We start from the raw sequence: 18,178 nt of genomic DNA on the forward strand, positions 1-18,178 counted from the left end.
CTGATGTCATGGACAAAGGAGAATTGGAGATTGTATATCTCAGAGGTAGTGTGAGTGTATCTTACACATGGGAAGGAGTGTGAACCTGCTACCTGGTGACCAGTAGGGTGCTTGTCATTGATGCTGTTCACCCAGTATTTCCTCCTTCTGAGCTTGTGATGAGGTTGCACTTTGCTGGCCGTTTAGAGTTAAATGTGGTCTTATCACTTACTTTGGCCACTGAAATGTAATGTAGGCTACTTCTGGGTGGAAACTTGAACCAGTGCATGATTTGTCATGTTCATACTTTCCCTTTTCTATAGTGGCCAGCAGCGTTGCAGGTAAACCTTTGGCTCTAGAGTGAGGAACAAAACAGCCGCATCCACCATGACCCAGAGTTGAACAGCAGGAGTAGTAAATAAACCCATGTGGTTTGGGGAGCTTGGGGATGTTAGATTTTTTTTTTAAATTACCATAGCCTGATCTAGCCTCTTTTGACTGATATTATAGGAAAGGTCATTCTAGACAGAGATTATAGCATATGCACGGAGGCCAGAAATATCCTGTCATTGGTATATCAGAGGGAATAGTTTGGCTTGGCATCCAAGGAGAGTATCATTCTTGAGAAAAGAGAGTGATGGTGGGGTCACTTTAATGCCACGGAGAGAAGTGCAGATTTAATTCTTCTGCTGAAGGATTACGTGAGTATAGAGGGGGCTATAGACTGGAGCAAAAGAAACTCATTAATTGACTGTCGAGAAAGTCTGATAACATCCAAATTAGAGCAACAGTCAGAGTTACCGTTGTGGCTCAGCGGTAACGAACCTGACTAGTAAACATGAAGACACAGGTTCGATCCCTGGGCTTGCCCAGTGGGTTAAGGGTCTGGTGTTGCCATGAGCAGTGGTGTAGATCTGTGACCCAGCTTGGATCTGACGTTGCTGTGGCTGAGATGTAGGCCAGCAGCTACAGCTCAAGTAGCCTGGGAACTTCCATATGCCATAGATGTGACCCTAAAAAAAACCAAAAAAAACCAAAAGAAAACAAACAAATTAGGGCAATGTTGTGGAAGCAGAAAAGCAAAGACTGAGGGAAAACTTGGAGGTCATCAAGTTGATGCTACATGATGATCATTTGGGGGTGGGAGGTGGGGAAAGTAAGGAATCCAAGATGATTTGAGATAATTTGGGGAGCTTGGGGATGTTTGTTTTGCTTTAGGTTCTGTTTGCTTTGGCAATTTTCAGCACATTGCCTGATTCAAGGTCAAGGAACATTATCTTGTACAGGCCCGAGAAGGCAAGAGGAGACTGATTATTTGGTTGTTCAAGTCCAGGGTGCCATGTTTCCCCCTTCTCATTCTCTCCCTCACTGGGAGGGGTGGTGGGTGCGGGGGAGTGAGGCTATCAGTTACATTTTATCTTTGATTTCTCCTCTGAAGTGCTGTAAAGGCTGGTGCCTGATTCAGGGAAGAGAATAGCATTTATCAACCCTCTGTAGTTTCATACATTTTGAAGTGTAGAAGAGATGAGAGGAAGGTGAATCATCAGTTCAATGGGATTATGTGAGTTTCCTTTATAGAATATTTCAAAATCATAGACACAATTTAAACATAGCCCTGAAGAAATCAAGACTCTATAAAAAAAATCTGTAAGTGTAACCAGGCGAAAAAACTGGATAATTCACAAAATGGCATTATCCCTGCCAAGAGCTCTAAGTTCATCTCTTAAAGGGTCAGGAACATCTTCAGATGTTTTCATGTCTATTGAAATAGTATGTTGTATGAGAGATGTAAGGTGGTTGGTTCCCTGACCTCACCTGTCTCTTAGCCCCACCCCAGCCCCTTAGGTGCTTTCTATCTATTGTTTTATTATCCTGCAAGTGCAGTTGTTCATTTTTCTCTTCTTGGCTACCTTTGTGTTCCACTCTCACTTTTTGGAATGAGGTTGAATTCGTTTCATTTCACATCTTGCCTCCAATGGAACATGCCCTGGTTGAAAACAGTTACCCTCAGTGTTACTGCCACCAAGAACCCCCACACCTGGGTCTGTGTCATTGTTTGCACTGGAGCTTCTCAAATGAGTTGGCAGACAAGCAGCATTAGTGTCACCACATCTTTCTTTTTTCTTCTTTCTTCCTTCCTTTCTTTCTTCTTTCTTTCTTTCTCTCTTTCTTTCTTTCTTTCTTTCTTTCTTTCTTTCTTTCTTTCTTTCTTTCTTTCTTTCTTTTTCTTCTTTCTTTCTTCTTCTTTCTTTCTTTCTTTCTTTCTTTCTTTCTTTCTTCTTTCTTTCGTTCTTTCTTTCTTTCTTCCTTCTTTCTTCTTTCTTTTCTTCTTTCTTTCCTTCTTCCTTCCTTCCTTCCTTCCTTCTTCCTTCCCTTCCTTCCATTCCTTCCTTCCTTCCTTCTTTCCTTCCTTCCTTCCTTCCTTCCTTCCTTCCTTCCTTCCTTCCTTCTTTCCTTCTTTCTGGCTTTCAATTACAAATCATTTTTTTAAAACGATTTTTTTTTGGTCTTTTTAGGGCCATACCCATGACATACGGAGGTTCCCAGGCTAGGGGTCAAATTGGAGCTATAGCTGCCAGCTTAAACCATTTTTAGAAACATAAGTATAGTTAATTTAAAATGTCACTTTAGTTTCAGGGGTACAGCAAAGTGATTCAGTCTCTCCCTCTCTCTCTCTCTCTCTATATATATATACCCATAAGTATTATATGTATTATTTTTCAGACTCCTTCCCATTATATGCTTTTACATGATATTGAATATTTTTCCCTGTGCTATATGGTGGGTTCTTGTTGTTTATCTATTGTATGTATAGTAATGTGTACATGTTAATCCCAAATTCCTAATTTATCTCCCCCACCATTTTCCCCTTTGGTAACCCTATGTTTGTTTTCTATGACTGTGAGTCCACTTCTGCTTTGTAAATAAGTTCACTTTTATTATCTTTTAGACTCCATATATAAGTGATATCATATGATGTTTGTCTTTTATGTCTGACTGACTTCACTTAGTATGGTAATCTTAAGCTCCATCTATGATGCTATAAATGGCATTATTTCATTCTTTTTCATGGCTGAATAGTATTCCATTATATATATGTACCACATCTCCTTATCCATCCATCTTTTGATGGACATTTAAGTTGCTTCCATGTCTGGGTTAGCAATCTGTTTTTAATAAGCCCTCCAAATGACTCTGAAACATGCTAAAATGAAGGACCTCTGGTCTAGGGAAGTTTGTAGACATAAGCCTCTCTAGTGCTGTGGGTAGGTCTGGGGACAATCTGGTGATGAGCAGTAATCATGAGAAGTGGGTATTTTGACTGAGAACAAAATTGCTTACCCTCTCTGGACTGTAGTTTCTTCACCTTTGAAATTAGGCAGTTGGTCATCAGTTCCAATTTAGGAACTGACAAATTTGTATGAGAAATTTATTGACTCTAATATTTCAGAAAACTTCAGAGAAATTATGTATTTCCCCTCAATATACCAAGGACCAATCGGTTCAGGGCTCAAATAAGCAATAAGCTATGAGACTGTGAGCTTCTCATGGTTATTTGTCTTCATATTTCCAGGGCTAATCCTAGGGTCTGGCCCAGTGGAAGCCCTTTAATGCTTTCTGAAGTATATATAAAAATCGGTGTGGGAGTTCCCATCGTGGTTCAGTGGTTAACGAATCCAACTACGAACCATGAGGTTGCGGGTTCAATCCCTGGCCTTGCTCAGTGGATTAAGGATCTGGCACTGCCGTGAGCTGTGGTGTAGGTTGCAGACGCGGCTCGGATCTTGCGTTGCTGTGGCTTTGGCGTACGTAGGCCGCCAGCTGCAGCTCCAATTCAACCCCTAGCCTGGGAACCTCCATATGCCATGGAAGCGGCCCAAGAAATGGCAAAAAGACAAAAAAAAAAAAAAAAGTTGGTGTGAACACACAGGTTATCTTATGCTAATCAGAAGCTCTGATTGAATTCCCAAAGGAAGATCATGGAACTCTTGTTTTTAAGGATGTGTATCAATGGCTGCCATCTTAGATTTCCACAAATAAAGGATATTCAAAATAGGGACCAGGTGGCCTCCACCTTAAACTTGGCTTGTTAGATCTATGGACTAGAGCCCAGTTTACTTATTCATAAATCTGTGTGGTTTCAATTATGCATGACTTTCTGCTAAAACTGGATGTGGTTCCTTTGGTCCTGCAAGATCCATCTGGGTCACTGACAGGCCCCTGCTGTGTCCATGTGTGCAGCACATTTGTTGGCAGTGCACGAGGCAGCAGCATGGCAGGGAAATAACATTTTCACAGGCCGGGGAAGGTGTCCTGTGGCTGCCTGGGAGAGCATGACGTGGTGCCGGGAACCTTCCAAGTGCTCTGAGAGGGCTCTCTGCCGCAGAATTATCAGTCTGAACCTGTGGTATTGCCTTCAATCTTGAATGTTTTTAAGGGGAACAGATTGGAGGCCTCTCCCACTGTGTTGGCCTGTCAGAGGGAGAGAAAAAAGTGATGCTTCCTGCTGCTCCAGAAGGGAAGAGGATCAGCAGGACCCTGATATCCTTCAAACTCCAATCACTATCTCTTTGCTTATAAGATTTTTCTTTATTTCTTCCTTCCTTCCTTGCTTCCTTCCTTCCTTTTATCCCCCCTCCCTTTCTTTTTGCTTTTTTGGGCCATACCCATGGCATATGGAAGTTCCCAGATTAGGGGTAGAATTGGAGCTGCAGTTGCCAGCCTGTACCACAGCCACAGCAACACGGGATCTGAGCTGTGTCTGCAGCCTACACCACAGCTCATGGCAATGCTGGATCCTTAACCCACTGAACAAGGCCAGGGATCCAGCCTGCATCCTCATGGATACTAGTCGGATTCTTAACCCACTGAGCCACAATGGGAACTCCCATGCTTATGAGATTTTCTAATCCAATGGCCACCCTTTTGAATCTGAACTCCAGGGTCAGACACACAGAGGGGCAAGAGAACAGACACAGCTTTATTAGTTCACAGAACTCCAATTCTTTATTAATCACAGCTTGCTCACAATGACATACAGGAAAATAGCACTAATGAAGAGTAAATATGCAGGCAGCAACTTTCAGGAGTTGGGAGTAAGGGGAGAAAGGACTTCAAAACTGCGATAGGTATTTATGATGGATATCTGGTGATTCTCTTAGTTGGCACAAACACCCTGCCTAGCCCCCTTAACTGCATCGGCCCTCACAGATGGAGTAATTATTTTTTTTTTTTAAATAGGCAGGACTGCCTCACACTGGGGAAGAAAGACCAGCTTAAGTGAAAGTCCGCAGTGCTTTTGATTTTGTTTGCGTGTGTGTTTGAATGCAACAACCAGCTCACAGTTTCCAAGTGGAAAAAATATTCAGTAGCATCATGTACTTGTACTATAGGTAAGAGCTTAAAATGAACATCATCAATCATGGCATCCACAAATAAGCCACCTGACACGTTAATTCATTCCATCAAGAACTTAAACTAGAGAATTAAGCCCACTTCATGAAGAGCGATTTCGCGGCTGCTTGAACCACTGGGGTTTGGATCTGTGTTCAGCACTTTAAAAGGTTCAGTCTTTTGCTTCTACCCAGATTGATCTCAGATCTGTCTTTTTCATCCATCCCTTTCTACAGCCAAAGCACATTTGTAGCACATAATCCAGTAGAAGCAGAAGTAAATGTTATGAGGAGTGGTTTTTCTTAGCCTGGTTTTGTAGGTTCTAGGCAGTTAGTAGATTATGAGCAAACAAATGTGGTGGTTTGTGTGGAGTTGTAATACCTGTGATCTAGGTATGGTCTCGGTCAAGTTCAGAGATTACAAAGCTGTCTAGGTCATTAGGCAATGGTGGGTTTCTAGCACCAAAGACTGTCTACTGACCTCATTTTCCCGTTGGAATGAAAAGGGCAGGGGATGGAGTCAGACATGGGGAGCTTCAAAAAGAACAGACCTAGCAAATTCATTTGAGTGGAAAGACACAACATCAAAAGCCTGTTACAGGACATGTAAGATTATGAAATAACTTGCATAATGCAATACTTGTATTTTTTAACAAAAATGTAAGTATTTACAAAATAAGATCCAAGGTATTTTTTAAACATCAAGCAAAACATTCTGCAAAGAGACCGCATTGATTTTTTTTTTATTTTTGATTCTGTTTTTTTTTTTTTTATAATGAGTTCTTTTTAAACCATGTCATACATTTCCCATACTGATATCGCATGATCCATTATAATATAGGCAGGGGGATTTACTAATGGTGGGGCGTGCCATACCCTCCTGTTGCTTCAGCCAGACAGTTCGACCTGGAGCTCCTTGTTCCTGCGCACCTCGGCGGCATGCCTCTCCTGAAAAACACCCAAGGGAGAAGAAACATTATGAGCCTTGTCCAGTCCGTGGAAACAGGAGGTCCCATCCACTAATTTGCATGCCATGCGCTTGACCGGAAGTAACACTTTTGTGTCTCTCCAATAGAATAGGAAATGTTCTCATTTCATGAGAAAGGAAAACATGGAACTCAATAAGGGTCAGATTACAGAAGATCACAGAAGACTAAGAGTGTCTGAAAATTTTATCACTGAAGTTGCAAAAAGTCATATGATTAAGAGAATGTTGACTCTCAGGACTACTGTATAGAGCCACAGACTAGCAATAAGACTCTTTTTTTTTTTTTTTTTTTTTTTTGCTTTTTAGGGCTGCACCCGTGGCATATGGAGATTCCCAGGCTAGGGGTCGAATCAGAGCTACAGCTGCTGGCCTACACCACAGCCACAGCAACATCAGATCCAAGCCGATCTGCAACCTACACCACAACTTATGGCAACACTGGATCCTTAACCCTCTGAGCGAGGCCAGGGATTGAACCTACAACCTTATGGTTCCTATTTGGATTCGTTTCCGCTGCGCCACAACAGGAACTCCAAGATAACATTTTTAATGGTGTTTTTTTCCCCCGTTCCTTAACATTTTGAGGAATTTGTATTTACCAGTGGACACTTTGGGAGGATTAGATACAGGAAGAGGTCTTTTCGGATGCCTCCTAAATTCTTAATCCATTAGTCACATCTTTCAAAACTTGAGTTCAAATGACCTTTCCCAGTTTACCCTCCACCTTTCTTCTATGTCTACTTGATTTTTCGGTTTAACAGAATTGTCTTTTCACATGATTTTCAATGTTTGAGATTCCTAGTCTTTCTGTTCCATCAGTCAGGAGAGTAAACTGACTATTTTTTTGGCTGTACCCACAGCATGCAGAAGTTCCCAGGCCAGGGACTGAACCCACATCACAGCAGAGCCCCAACTGCTGCAGTGACAACACCACAGTGGGAATTCCTAAATTGAATCTTTTAATTTCTTTAGTGGCTGTCTCTATCTCCATAAAGATTTTCAAGGGACTGAAAATGATCTCACTTTCCACTTGAAAATCTGCATAAATCTTCCCTTTCATGGGGCAGCCACTTTATTCTAACTTGTATTTTGGGCATTTCTGTTCTTATCTGTTCCCTTAAGTAGATGCTTACTTAGAAGCTTACTGAGGACCGGGACTGTATTTTCTCACTTTAGTCCCACTTGCAGGGGCCAGTAGGGTATTTAGCACCTGGTACATGATGGATGGATGTTTATTTACATGAGGAACTGAAGCACTAAACTTTCTGGCAGGGGGGTGCTGATGGAGGAAATGTGTAATGGTAATTTTATTTAAAAAAATTTTTTTTGGTCTTTTTTGTCTTTTTAGGGCCACACCTGCCACATATGGAGGTTCCCAGGCTAGGGGTTGAATTGGAGCTTTAGATGCCGGCCTACGCCACAGCCACAGCAATGTGGGATCTGAGCCGCCACATCTGTGACCTACACCATAGCTCACGGCAATGTCCGGATCCCTAACCCACTGAGCGAGGCCAGGGATGGAACCTGAAACCTCATGGTTCCTAGTTGGATTCGTTTTCGCAGTGCCACGGCAGGAACTCCCAGGAATGGTAATTTTAGTACACAGTTTTATGCTGGATGATTATAAGCGTATGGTCTTGCTTAATAAGTGTTTGTTAAGTTGAAATTGAAAAATGCTAATTACTAGCATTGTTTATTTTTCTATTCAGAATACTATTTATATTGCCACTTTTTTTCCCCTGTAGCTTCAGAAATTTCTTGTGGGTCTATAGATTCCTTCTGTTCAGGGGCAATGCCCTTGGATAGTTATAAAGTACATCTTACCATTAGACTCCATAATCTCAAGAAGTCTCTGCTTATAGGTTCTTTATATTTACTAAGCACTTAATATGTATCAGTTCTTCATAAGTCCAGATTTTACCTGTATTAATTCCCTTGACCCTCGCAAGAATCCTGTGCTGGAGGCCCTATTACGGTTCCCATTTTACAGATGAAGAAACTGAGGCACAGACAAGCTGAGTCACTTGCCCAAAGATCACATAATTAACAATCAGCAGAGCTGAGACTTGAGCCCAGGGAGCCTGGCTCAACCACTGCTTTCCATTCTCGATTGGAGTTTAAGGGGAACATTTTATGGTTGTGTGGAAAAATGTGTCTTTTCAAAGGTAGGTTCTGGGAGAAAAAGGCATTCACAGCCCGACACTTCCTTCAAAGATAAGAGAATTCAAGTAAGCAGGAAGTTGATTTTGGAGAAAGAGTTTAAAAGCAATTTTATTTAATTGGTTTAAACGAGCCTTTTGTCTATACTCAAAAGCCATGAAGAGAAGGGAAGAAAAGCATGTATAAAAGACTGTTTGGAAACGTCATGGGGAAATCAGCACAGATACAGCTGACTCTTCCTTTTTTTTTTTTTGGCTCTGCTTTTATAAGGAAAAAGATGCTGCAAGATCTTTTTCTCATGCAGAAAAGAAACTAATTAGTAGGAACTGAGCTCTGACAAAAATGAGAAAAAGCCCAGACTGTCGCTATGCTAGGAATAACACTAGCCTCCCATCTAAAGATTCATATAAACTCAACCTTATAACAGGAAAGATTATAATGAGTATTATTAGGCTGATTTGGAGCACACTTCTTATTCAACTCAAAATATAAAGAAATGGATTTGTGCCATAGGAAGGAACAAATACAATCTGTGAACTTGAGAAAACAACAAAAAAAGAAAACTTAAATAAATGCTGAGCTTCTAGGAAAAATATTATTTTCAGGTAGTTTAGTAAATCTATCATTTGAAAACATTATGTTCAAATAATCATTAGATATATAGTCAAAATTGTAATGTGACTTTATACGAAAACGTGGGAGAATCAAAGGCAGTATGCAGAGGGCATGTAATTTTCAACATGTCTGTTTTTCTTTTTTTTGGTCTTTTTGCCATTTTCTTGGGCTGCTCCCGCAGCATATGGAGGTTCTCAGGCTAGGGGTTGAATTGGAGCTGTAGCCACCGGCCTACACCCACAGCCACAGCAACGCAGGATCTGAGTCACATCTGCAATCTACACCACAGCTCATGGCAACGCCGAATCGTTAACCCACTGAGCAAGGCCAGGGATTGAACCCGCAACCTCATGGTTCCTGGTGGGATTTGTTAACCACTGAGCCATGATGGGAACTCTGATAGTCTGTTTTTCTTATCAGCAAAGTGTTGGAAATTGTCAGAAGACCTTGTGTTGGAGGTTACTGAGACAGCTGTGATGATGATGTTTATCAAGAGGTCAAGTCTAGTCTTTGATTATTTTCATTTTGTTATTGAACTTCTAATATTTGCCAGGCACTGTCAGACACACTGGCCTAAACAGACTAAAGCAGATCTAAATTGTGACATTCTCTGCAATTTACTTCCTTCCTCCCATCGATATAATAAATAGTAATTTAGCATCATATGCAACTATTTCTTTGATATGCAAAAATATGAGCAGAGGTTTTAGGAAAAATTCTGATTTCTTGAGAAAATGTGGTTGGAGAGATTTTCTGTACGGGTAGCGAAGAAGTGTGAGGTGTTTTTTTTTTCTTTTTCTTTTTTTCTTTACCTTTTAATAGCCCTTTCACTTTACTAGGTATCAAATAAAAACATGCACCTAGAATTAGATGATTGAGAGTTTCAATTCCGATCCATGCAATTCAAGATGAGATCAACATCATCAGAATCCTTTTAAACTAACAACTCTGCACTTCCATGGCAACAAAGTTATTAGGAGAGAGCTGGGAAGGCAGGAAAGCACATTTCCATACAGGAAGATGCCACTGGTCATAAGAGTACTGTAAACTTCCAACAATGCTGCCAAACCTGCTTACTGTGCAGTGTTTGATGATTGACAAAGAGTTACACCTTTAGCTTAGTACAAAATTTCAGAGTCAAAGAGACATGGGTTCAAACGGAGACACTTCGCCTTACTTAGCCATGTGCTCTTGGCTAAATGGCTTAACCTCTCTAAGGACCAGGTCCCTTAGATGTGAAATGGCAATGATAACTGTATTTATTTTTTAGGGTTGTAGTTTTGATTAAATGCGATAGTACATGCCAAATGCCTGGGAGAAATCAGAAAAGGCTAGTTTTAAGCTTCTTTTTTCTTTCCCTATTCATTCATCAGACATATTCCATAGTTACCCAAATGGCATTCGTGAATCAGAATGACAGGAAACAGAGGTCAGATGAGAATAATGAAGGTTACAATAGTTAGAGATGGATAATGGTTGAAATCTATGTCTAAAGAATTACATATCATCAAAATAATCTCAGAAAAATAAAGAATTTTACTTCTTTAAGAAAATTTTTTTTATCATTTTAAGCTACATCATATTATGTGATATTACTGTCACTAAAATAGTAACTATATATATTTATTCTTTTTAGGGTCATATCTGGTACACATGTAAGTCCCATATTTTTGTTTTTTGTCTTTTTAGGGCTGCAACTGCAGCGTATGGGAGTTCCCAGGCTAGAGGTCGAATTGGAGCTGTGGCTGCCAGCCTACACCACAGCCACAGCAATGCAGGATCCACCAGATCCTCACCATATCTGCAACCTACACTGCATCTTGTGGCAACACTGGATCCTTAACCCACTGAGCAAGGCCAGGGATTGAACCTGTATCCTCATGGATACTAGTCGGGTTCTTAACCCCTGAGCCACAATGGGAACTCCCCTAAAGTTTTCTCTTGACCTTTTCTCTATTGTTCGAGGTAAATACATCCATTACATTGAAACAGCATCTCATTTCCTAAGTGCTGTATTTTGTGGTTGGATAAGGTAAAGTGGTTGTCCAGGAAGTCTGTTCTTTTGCCTCTCTCACTCCAGAACACCACTGAAAGCTCCTTTGGTATCTGTTACACTACTATGAGCTGGGCAGTCTTTGCTTTAGCCAGTGAATGATAAAGGTATAAAAGCAAGAAGGTATGTCACAATTTGGATTAAGAGGAGAACTCAGCAAGGTTGAGTAGATGTCCTCTTAAATGACCAGGTTAATAACATTCCCCATTCTTTCCATCAGTTCTGCTGTCTGGCATCACCTAAATGTTGAGGCTAGCTACCTCCTCTCTGGCCTTTCCACTTACCGTTCCTCTCACTGGTCAAGTTATAGGCTTGATTACAGCCTAGCTGCATTTGAAATTTAGCCATGTTATCAATCAATCAATCAATCAATCAATTAATCATTCTTTTAAGGGCCGCACTCATGGCATATGGAAGTTCCCAGGCTAAGGATCAAATCAGAACTGCAGCTGTTGGCCTCTACCACAGCCACAGCAACACAGGATCCAAGCTGCATCTAAGATCTATACCACAGCTCACTGAAACACTGGATTCTTGACCTACTGAGTGAAGCCAGGGATTGAACCCACGTCTTTGTGGATACTAATTGGGTTCATTTGCACTGAGCCACAATGGGAACTCCCAGCCACGTTATTTAATTAAATACTATAAAAATGGTATAGAAATTATAAGAGTGGACAGAAAGTTTTGGAAATGCTTAAGAAAGTGAAGTATTATTAGATATCGGGTGGATCAACTGGGTTAAAAGCCAGAGGGAAAAGTTGTAAAAAAATTCTAATATTTAGATTATTTTGCAGATGTCTTCACAAAATTAAAAAAAAAAGAAATTGTAAGTCATAGCAAATGTAGTACAGGTGTGGGTAATGCAAGGAAAGAAAAGGACTTGGAACCCCAATTTACTGATTCGTTTCTCAAAAAGGTCCTGGTGCATGTTAAAAGGTTGTAATTGAAAGTACATTTAAATGTTTGATATTGAAGTTCTACATTTAATACATATATGTATTATTAAAATGATTATACCTTCTTTGGTTGATTTTTCAAAATTAATTGCTCGGTTCCTGGTTGGGTTAACAGGAGAACTGCTACTACTCAGGGTTCCTGATGGGTCAGATGGTGAATTTTCTGCAGGAGACTGTCTAGTGCCTTGGGGAAAGGATATGTTGGTGGAGGGAGAAAGTGTCTCTTTTATCTTTTCTTCATGGCAAAACAGATGTTTCCTCTTTCTCATTTTTAGAAATAGAAATTCCGAGAATATGAAATTTTTAAATTTCACCACAGTGTCTGTCGTAACTCACAGACTATAATTTTGAGGCCTGGGTGTGACTATGTCACTCAATTTGAGCGACAAAAACGGAACAGCATGTCCCATTCCTAGCAACACTACTTGATTTTTCTGTTTAGAGATGAGGTTGAAAGATGAAGGTCAAGTCACAATTATTGTGAATAAAAGAGATAGTGGCTCTGAGAACAGAGCTTCCAAAGGGACTCCAGCACTGCTCAGCCTGAATGATGGGGATGGGTTTATGTTCAGACCGATGAGGAGAAAGGCACTAGGATGCCAGAACTTGAGGAAATAAACTTCTCTTACTAGTTTTCCATGTAGATTTTTCTACATGAAGAGAATGGGCTTCCTGCTGTTCATAAATATCCTATCCTTCGCTGGCTAAATATTATTTTTCCAAATGTGTGAAGATACGTCCAAGTATACTTGGACCAAAACATTTATAAATTTACTATTATATATTGATTAAATATTAGACTAAATATATTAGATATTTATATGTCTAAATACATTATTTTATTATATATGTCTATTATTTATTTCTACTTGTATGAAATATTTAATATTTCTGATTTAATATGTTTCCAGTAGATGGGTTTCAAAGATTTGCCTTTTACTAATTTGAAAAGCAGGAATCAGCATCCCTGAATCTACTCGCCACTGGAAAATCTGACAAAATTCCAGCTTTAAGTCGTCCTCCCATTCCTCTACCACGTTGCAGTGCCTGCTAAGGCCATGCTACCCTGGGAGACCCAGCCCACTGGGTCAGGTGTTCTCTGCACCTGCAGTCGAGTTTAAGTTTCTGGTTCCCTGGGTATCTGAAGGGTCACCCAGCTGTGCCGCCTATGAGTGATGCATCTGCTCAGGGTTCTGATTACCTTTTCCTGCAGACGTTCAATAATAGCAGCTAGATTAGCCTCACGGTTTTCCTTAATTTGTTCCATTTTCAGGATCAGCTTCTCCTCCGCCATCTTGCTGAAGTTGTTGTTCTCCTCCAAGGCCTTCTGGAGGACCTCTCGCTCGTGTTCCCTCTTCTCTGCCAATTGTTTCAGCACCTGAGCCTCCTGAGACTGAGAAGGAAAACAAATCCTTCTTAGAATCACCCAAATGCAATCCTGGTGGAATAACGGTGCCCTGATTCAAGAGTGCATTCTTTCCACAAAAATAGTGTTTCTAGCCTTGAGCACTGTTGTCAGTTTCCTGCTTATCTGCATGTCTTAGAGTTTCCTATAGAATCTGGTGAGCCGGGAAATGTGGTTAGCTGAATTTTCAACTGTGAGGTTTATAGACAGACTGTTTTAGAAGAAGCATTTAACCCTCATGGAAGAGTTTTTGTTTTTGCTTTCACAGGTTGCTGCTAAGCAATGATGCAACAGGGAATGCTGTGATGAATTGCCAGATGGCAACTTCCTTGGAAGCTTGAGGAAAATAGGTGAGGATGGAGGCGAGTTCCCATCTTTTTTTCTGCCTCCTTGTTTTTGATCAGCCATAGGCTGGGCCCTGTGATTTCAACTTTCCCCAATCAAATCATCAAATTCACTTTCTCGTTTTATTCCATCCCCACCTCTACCCCTCTTTGTTTTCATGCACCGAATTCTCTTTTAAGATTTGTGAATAGGGCAAACGTCATGTACATGTGGCCATAGACAGTAGAAAGTCCTTTTTTTGGCCATGTCATGAACATGCCAAGGCCACCTTGGTCATCTTTGAAATCCTGTGGTTGCTCAGTGACTACAACAGCGACATCAGAGCCCTGTGTACGCCACTCCAGCACATACCCCACATTTTGTGCATTGTGACTCTCTTGCAGCATCAGGAGGCGGTGTGGTTCTGTATGTTAAAAATCACGGGGTACTTGATAAATATGCAGAGGTTAAGAGACACTTAACCTCCAGAGATTATGACTCTGTGATTCTTTGGTGAGACCTAAGAATCTGTATTTTTATGTGCATCCGTAGTGATTGTAATGCAGGCAGTCTACAGTGTACTTTTGGAAAAATACACTGTCCTGGGCTTTGGTGTCAGGACTGTGTTTAAGTCCTAACTGTCTTGGTGACCCGGAATGTATTAACGTATTTCCAGATTCATCTCCTTCTCCACAATTACGCAGCTATGAAAAGTCTTACACAGTATAAACTACCCAGGCTTAAGACTAAATTAATACACATCAGGGGGAGGGAGGTGGGAGAGGGAAGGATTGAGAGTTTGCTATTAGCAGAGGCAAACTATTATATATGGAATGGATAAATGACAAGGTCCTACTGTACAGCATGGGGAATTATATTCCATATCCTCTGATAAACCATAAGGGAAAAGAGTATGAGAAAGAATATATGTATGTATAACTGAATCACTTCACTGGATAGTAGAAATTAACACAATTTTGTAAATCAACTATACTTCAATAAAATTAAAAAAAAATTATTACACATCCTTCCTTCCTGGATAATTCTTTGGGATCAGCTGGTCCACAGGGGTAACTGTAAATGTGAATATCTAAACAATGGTAGATCAAAAATATCCATGGGCTAAGTATTGACAACCATAAAATACATCAATAGAAAGACATTTCAGTTGACGGGAGCGGTCGTGGGGCCTTACTGGAGAGAGATCTTGATGTATAAACATGAAGTCTGACAGGGGAAGAAATTTCTCTTCAGATAAAAGTCTACAAGAATAGTAAAATCAGATAACCCTTGTTGATGGGTTTATTCTGAAGTTTATAGGGAACAGGTCAAGTGACTTATTAGAGAGGAAACAGACAATTCTGGGAACAAGTCCCACTTTTTGTTTTAATCCTATAGAGGTTTCACTGACGTCTTTAATAGACCCATCTCATTCTTGCTTTGTGATAGGTTGCAAAGAAACCAATAAGAAAAAAGGATGAGAAGACGTTGACACAAAGTGAGTTCAAAATCACATGAAGCCTTTCTGGAAGAAATAAGTATTTTCTAGCTTGTTCAACCTTCTGCCTCTAGGTGGAGCTATTAGTAAAGCATTATGCACTGATTTTGCTCATCCTGCTACCAGAACTACTGAATTGCGACACAGGGATGGAGAGACTAAGGGTGTGGGTGTGTGTGTGTGTGTGTGTGTGTGTGTGTGTGTGTGTGTGTGTGTATTTAAAATTCCTCTCTAAGAAAAGTCTTCATGGATTTTTTTTTATATGGATACAGATAGTACCGGTCCCAAAGGATTGTCTGTCAGCATCAAATGAAATAATGTTTGCAAGCTATTCAGCATAGTGTCTAATAGTGAGTATGTTATTACTAAGCAAATGGCAGCCATTATCACTGAAAGTAAAATTCAAAACCCTTGTGACAGGAGATGATGGCAATTGAATGGCCCGGTACCACTAAACTCAAATGTAGAATCTTGGTTACCTCATGTGTGCAGGATATGTGTTCATTTTCCTTTGGTTATTAACAGTTAATGGGTTCAGGTGTCTTCATAGTTGATGACAGTCAGCCCTTTCCTATCTCCCTTCTCTGCATCAGCACATCTCCCCAGAATGTAGCCATATTGATAGGATTTTTCACAGTTAAGGAAGCACCACTAGGAAGTAAGAGGAAATCACTCTGATCTTTCATTTCAGAAAGTTCAATCTATGTCACCTCCAGGCCAGGAAATTTGCTAAAGGGAGAGAAATCTGAGTTATCACAAAACAAGGGTGCAATACATCTGAGAATGAGGGATAAGCTGGGGGCGGCCCTAAATCTCTCTCGTAATGGGCAGAAAAACCACAAGGCAGCTTCGGGAAACAAAGCCAAAAGAAACAAATCCAAAAAAAGCAAGACAAAACTGAACTTTTCAAAATCCTCTATAGCAGTGCTTTTAGATCGTGGTCTTCCCCACAACATGGTCCACTGGCCATAGCTGCTGAAGGTAGGTACTTGAACTTCCTGGCCAGTGTGTTAGCAAGTCCTTTCCTCTCCTCCAGTTCCCCCAGATCAGTGCTTTCAACACTGCCCTGGATAGGATCTACCTGGATTTTTAAATGGCTCTCAGAGAGAGTTACCATGGGCAGTTATCAAGGGGTGACTGCCTACTTTTTAATTTTCAGATGCTCAAGTTAACTTTGGCCCTCACTTAAATTGTGTTGGAACTTGATGTTGATATTTGCACTCTTAATTTTCTTTGGGGAAAGAGCCAGTCAGGAGACATCAGGGGAATGGGATTGAGAAGGCAAGGCTCTGGAATTAAAAAGGCAAGAGAGCAGCACATTCCCTTTCAAATCTCTTGCCTCGGTGGGACACTTATGGTCTGTGTGAACCATCACTCCCGCAGGGGCTGAGATCAGTAATGGAGGGAGCCTGATTGCATTTAGTGGAGTGTGTTTGGCTCAGTTTGAAATGCCTCAGTACTTTTGTAGCCACTGGGGCCAAATGAGATCACCCAGCCAAGGTGTCAAGTGCATTTCTTTAGCACAAGTAATAGGGTGGGACAGAAACAGAAGGCAGTAACAGAGTGTTCTCATGTGAGGCTGCTGCTCAGTGATAAAGACCTGCGAGCCTGGGCCTGGACACCTCTCAGGGCTGCTCACCACTTCTTCTTCTTCTTCTTTTGCTTCTTTAGGGGTGCATCTTCGGCATATTGAAGTTTCCAGGCGAGGGGTCTAATTGGAACTGCAGCCATTGGCCTACACCATAGCCACAGCAATGTCAGATCCTAGCCACATCTGGAGCCTACACCACAGCTCATGGCAATGCTGGATCCTTAACCCGCTAAGCGAGGCCAGAGATCGAGCCCGCATCCTCATGGATACTAGTTGAGTTCGTTTCCCCTGAGCCATGATGGGAACTCCAGGGCTGCTCACTTCTGTGGTGCCTTTACTTGTACACTGGAGAGGAAGGTTATAGCCATGACTGCCTCACGATTGTCCTGTGTAGGACTTAATAATTATATATGTTCCAAATATTTAAGCTTGAGCCCATGGAAAAAAAATATAGGATAAGCTGATTATGGAAAGAATTCTCACTGAGAAAATGTCTGTCTCCCTCTTTTGATCCTTTCCCATAAGTACTCAATTGCTAAATTCTTCCGTGGTGTTAACTGCCTTGAGGGCCTTGAGCTCAGTGCCCAAGGCCTCAGGAACTCCCTTGCTACAGACAGTCATAATTCTTCCTTCTCACATAGCCTAGAATCTAAATATCACTACTTCTAACCTAACTTTATTCCTGGGTAGAAATTGATTCTCTCTTGAATGTCGCTTAATCTCCTAGTCACAGCCTCACTGGTTCTGAGTCTAATATTTCTATCCATGAGCAAATAAATATTTAATCTAGAAAACTACCCCGAAACATAAAATGAGTGTGAGGATATAGAATGAAACCATCTGATATACAAAAGTGGAAGTGTTTTCCTTTGTTTCGGGAGAAGTTCTGGCGACATGGTTGCATAGGTATTTTGACTCCTTTACTTGGGCAGATGAGCAGAATGGAATCTTGATCATGCTGAGTGACAGAGAAGCTGGAGAAGTGGGATTTGCCCAAAGTGGTTAAAAATAAACCATTTAAATGAAAAGGATCTGACCACAGAGGAACATTTCTGAGTAGCATGCACCTAATATTGAAGGTTGTCGAAATACTGAAATAGCAAATGGGGGCATGATCATGATCAGCTGGTATAATGCAAATGTCAAGGCAAGGTATTTATAGAACTAAGACATCCAACAAGATGTTCTGGGAGATGAAGGGACTGTCCCCATC

At 40.9% G+C, this 18,178-nt stretch overlaps 1 protein-coding gene across 1 annotated transcript in view; it reads right to left on the reverse strand.

Moving 5' to 3' along the window:
• Positions 1–4,942: 4,942 nt before the first annotated feature.
• The window catches only part of STMN2 (stathmin 2), a 54,082-nt gene continuing 40,846 nt past the window's right edge, over positions 4,943–18,178 (reverse strand). Inside the window, exons 4-5 of the mRNA XM_047783698.1 lie at positions 13,349–13,540; positions 4,943–6,320 (exon numbers count right to left, since the gene is read on the reverse strand). Coding sequence (XP_047639654.1) covers positions 6,261–6,320; positions 13,349–13,540 — 252 coding nt within the window. The 3' untranslated portion in view covers positions 4,943–6,260. The remainder of the gene's footprint in view (positions 6,321–13,348; positions 13,541–18,178) is intronic.

Source organism: Phacochoerus africanus, chromosome 6 (assembly GCF_016906955.1).
Source record: "Phacochoerus africanus isolate WHEZ1 chromosome 6, ROS_Pafr_v1, whole genome shotgun sequence".
In the NCBI taxonomy this organism is placed as follows: Eukaryota; Metazoa; Chordata; class Mammalia; order Artiodactyla; family Suidae; genus Phacochoerus; species Phacochoerus africanus.